The sequence below is a fragment of the Atta colombica genome, unplaced genomic scaffold (assembly GCF_001594045.1).
Source record: "Atta colombica isolate Treedump-2 unplaced genomic scaffold, Acol1.0 scaffold33, whole genome shotgun sequence".
Taxonomy (NCBI): Eukaryota; Metazoa; Arthropoda; class Insecta; order Hymenoptera; family Formicidae; genus Atta; species Atta colombica.
The window spans coordinates 428,476-432,998 of record NW_017259437.1 but is presented as its reverse complement, the minus strand read 5'-3'; the positions used below and the strand labels follow the sequence as shown (position 1 = coordinate 432,998).

At 40.7% G+C, this 4,523-nt stretch overlaps 1 protein-coding gene across 2 annotated transcripts; it reads right to left on the bottom strand.

Moving 5' to 3' along the window:
- Positions 1-246: 246 nt before the first annotated feature.
- LOC108690509 (probable E3 ubiquitin-protein ligase RNF144A) lies at positions 247-3,146 on the bottom strand. 2 transcript variants are annotated; one of them, XM_018197834.1, is made up of 5 exons: positions 2,595-3,146; positions 1,695-2,535; positions 1,301-1,463; positions 870-1,192; positions 247-749 (listed from the first exon to the last, which is right to left on the bottom strand). In XM_018197834.1, the coding sequence occupies exons 2-5, from the start codon at positions 2,382-2,384 to the stop codon at positions 513-515; spliced, it is 1,413 nt and encodes a 470-aa protein (XP_018053323.1). In that variant the 5' UTR covers positions 2,385-2,535; positions 2,595-3,146; the 3' UTR covers positions 247-512. The 2 variants fall into 2 exon arrangements, with proteins under 2 accessions (XP_018053323.1, XP_018053322.1); XM_018197833.1 differs by having other exon boundaries at positions 1,695-3,146.
- Positions 3,147-4,523: the final 1,377 nt, after the last annotated feature.

Here is a 4,523-nt window from a genome sequence, read left to right as displayed (position 1 = left end):
AATCTATCATCCGAAATATATATAAATTCTGGAATGTTCATGTATTCGTTATGAGTATTTGTTAATTATTAGATTTGCTTAAATCACATAATTAATGACGAGTCATCACAAAAATAATCTTTTTTTATAAAAGTAATCATCATAAAAAACTTATTAAGTGACTATATAAAAATAAATGTATATCAGGAGAACAAACATGTTGTAACTACAAAGTGCAACATCTCTTATTCTGTCCAAACAATATCTAAATAAAACATAAATATAGATATTATTAATCATACGATATGCTCTGTCTCTCCTCTCTTGACTGAGATATACATTCTTGCCCTTTTATGTACCTCCTAATAAGGCGCACAAAAAATAAAATAAAACGTAAACTTAACAAAATGCAATGTATATCTATATAAGTTGCCAATTATATTGTTTCCCATGCATGGAAGCCTAGGAAGAGTGCTTATATTTTACTTCAAAGAAACAATTAAACAAGAATCTATTAAAAAGTTTGGAAGATTCTATGTTGTCGTGTCGCCTTCCTCTTGTTCGAGTCTGGAAGAGCCGCAAACACGGCATTTACAGCATACAATGCAAGGTGCTGCTAATAATAGTAAGGGCGATGCGACAAGTAGAAGTAGGCCAAAACCAGCGAAGATCCCGATAACTTGCGTTCGATGCCATATCACGGACGCACGTGAATGTCCCAATTTATTCTTACATGGTCCCTTGTCATAATGTCGCAATAGAAAGTCATCCTACACATTAATAATTTAAAAATCAATTTGCGTCTAATACGTTCTCGTATATAAAGGAATAGTGTCACAAGGTTTGGAGCATTTTAACCGTATACTTCCTTTACCGTTTCGAATACTTACATCTAAGGATGCTAAGCAGTACCAGCAAAATACGTGTTTACATCTTTTACACATCATTTGAGCACAACCTTCGTCCTTTTCTATCGGCACAGAACACATGGGACAACATTTAATATGATCGCTACCGAACGGTATTCCTAATGGAAGATCTGAACAGGGCCCATTGTGCCAAGGCTCGCGACATATTGAACAGAAATCTGTGGAGCAGTTGGGACAGTGAACAGGACCTAAAGGAGAGCCGCTTCCACTATTGCCATTTATCGAACATATTGTTTCACAACCCGCTCGTGGACACCATGCACGTCCTTTATCCATCGACACATCTGCATACAAAATTATATTGATTGTATTAAAGTGTTTACTATAGTGTCGATTATCTTGTGTGGACGACTACACTTTTACTGAATAGATACAGAATTCATATTGCCTACCTCTATTTAAACGAAACTTGCAATGCTTCTCCACAAGTTCTGTGTTGACAAGGCTTGATATTTCCTTCAAAGATAATATAGCGCCATGATCACACTGAGCATCAGGACAACTAATCTCATATGCGCCTTCCTCAATCTCAAATTCTACATAGGCACGCATGCACTAAAAGTCATCAAAAACAAAATAAGTATCTTTCTAATACACATCCTTTCTAAATGGACAATCTAAAATCTTAGAGGCTCCGCACAATAAAAGAAACAGAAAATAAACAATAAGAATTATCAACCTATCAACAAATTGTGTATTCCACAATACATGATTTCTGATAGGTTGAAATTCTTCTCTGTTCTCTGTTGCCTGTTCCTTTTATTGTACGGAGTCCCTTAGACTTACATCTTTACAATAGGAACAACCACATCCCTCAATCTTAAATGTTTTGGAGAGAGAAGTGTCAACAAGACACAGTTTACAAAATATCCGTCCGATTGTCTGCTGTGAGCCTGCAGGAACGAAATTGCCAGCGGCCAAGCTGTAACGCGAACTGGACGCCAAGGACAACAGACTGGAGCAACGGGAACAAACTCTGCTGCGATTTATGGGTCTTCCCTCGAGTGCCGAGGTACTTAATCCTACGGCGGTCTCGCATTTTCTCAGGGCGCCAGGACCCAGATTTATCCAACTGCCGCCACGTGCTTCCAAACTTGCACTACTCTCAGGACGCAGGAGAGGCGCGTCTGCTTCTCTACCTGGCACTGTCCTCTCTGTTAGAGAGAGATTCACCACACTAGCCTCCTTACGTATCAGGGGTAATCTGATGCCACTAAGCTTGGCTTTCTCAATCTTCTTCTGGCTAGCTGTTAGCTTAGTGGGAGGAGTGACAGATGTGACCGAACTGGTCGCTGCACCCATGTCCATCAATGGTGCCCGTCGTAAGACGAGCGAGTGTAAACTAGGCATCCCCTGGATGTCACTGCCAGTTACAGACGACGAGGAGGCCTGCGTTCGCTGATCCCCACTTGGGGGATTGCTTCCTTCCGCGCCCGTCGTCGTCGTTCGCTCGCCGCTGATAGTAAGAGAACGCATGAACCCGGATAATCATATGTACATGACGGACTTGCAAGGTTTATCGTAGTATAGCTGCTCGAATATCGATGGATTCTCACGCTGCTCGTCATAATCCCCGCCGTTCGAGCGTCACGTACTGCACAGACTCTATGTGCTGTGCGTCAAGTTTCTGAAATGGCACCGTCGTTGAACCATCTCATTTCCAAGTGTCGTAACGGCTTTTCATACCTGCACTGTTTGATGTTATATTTAGTATTCGAGATTCGGTGTCCGTCTGCTGATCTCACTACGACGTACGGAACACCCACAACAGCTGATCGTCCTCAGTATCTTGAGACAGAGGGAGACAGATAGAAAGAGAAAGATAAAGAGGAAGGAAAGGAGAGGGGGAAAAAGAGATAGCGCGCGCTTGCGAGGTAGTCGTCGGCGTGAAGAAGTAAAATTGGAGTAAACGCGCTGCTTGGCGAATGTGCCGAACGACGTGATAACCGTGATGTGCGTCCGAAATGCGACGACACGGATGACGGTCGCGCCGCACGTCGTAACTAGCGCTTCTCTTCTTCGCCAATGGTCGTTACTAAATGAATCGTCACCGTCGCCGTCGCTTTCACTGCGTGTGTCCATACGAAACGGTATATGAAACGCGTCCCACTTCACCGTCTCCGCCGTGTCGCCTGTGTTAGCGCGCCGCAATCTTCGCCAACATTCTCAACTTCACCGTCGCGTACACTACTGTGCATGACAACGATGACGACACTGGACACACGCGCAATGCGCACACGCATGCAGGCCACTGCAGGCCCATGCGCGCCGCGCCGCGCGCGTTCATAAATTATCTGCTGAGCCGCGATAGTACTCTTCCGCCCCCGCTTCCTCATTCGTTTCCCTTTCTCGTCGAGATCAGTCATCGGCAGAGAGCGGAGAACGTTACGACCGCGGATGATATAGATCCTTCTTCTTCTTTTTCGTGTGAAAATGACCCCGATTCTAACACAGAGTCGATACGGCCAGAATCGAAAATGCCACTTATGCGGTGACAAAACAAAAAACAATATGAAGAATACGAAAGTATCTAAAAGAGTAACATAAACTCAATTGCGCGTTTGAAGCCGATCACACTTTCCAAAAATGATGATGCAATAACACGATAGACAATGAGCACCAATTTGGATGATATAGATGTATAATGTATAATGAACCACCTTCGCGATTAGCACAATTACTTCTATTTTACCGTTATCACAACATCCCCGCAGCTACTATCTACTAATTATGATTATTAACCACATTCTTTTAAGAGAATAATTAATAAGAAAATAATTAATTTAATTTTATATTTATAAAATTATATTTTAATAAGAATTGTCAATAAAAATTACATTTTAGGAATTATTTTGTTAAATACCTACACTTAAGAGGGCTTTCTGAAGCCGTCTGTATTATCAATAATACCGTATAATTTTTGTATACAGTTACTTTTGCTCTCTTTTGCAGATTTGATTGAAAATTTTCCCTTTTTCAAGATTAAAATAAGTCCGCAAAAGTAGACGTCCGGATCTACAATAAGTGTTTTAAGTCTAAGTAAGTTATAATACATATACTATTATAACATGTTATAGTACATGTACTATTATAACAAATCTTTTTCTTCATTTTATATTTTTATGTCAAATTTTACTTCGAAATCCGAAGATTCCAATGTCCCAGTCAGGGTACATGTCATGGAAAAAGTCGGAATAGATTCCAATCGGAATTATTCCGTTTATCACTAGATGTTACTAGATGGGTTATCATGGGGTGCTTTCCAGCAAGGACACAGTCATTGTGTAACAATCGTTTGTGTAATGAATCGTTTTCTTGTTTAACGTAGGCAAATAACAACAATATAATGATTTATTGTGTTCTGACTGTGTCCTTACTGGAAAGCACCCATGAACAGTCGGATTATTTCCGAAACGGTCGGAAAATTTCTGGTACCTCGCGAGCTGGCGAAATGTCGATTCCAATCGGAATCAAACATTGAGAACATAAAACAAGGATAAAGTAGAAATACTTAAAAACTCTTGGAGGTTAAGTCTCGAGAGATAGCTTGACTGGGACGGTTGTGTACTTGTATTAAGAATTATAGAAAAGCTAAAAATAAATTGTAATAATGAT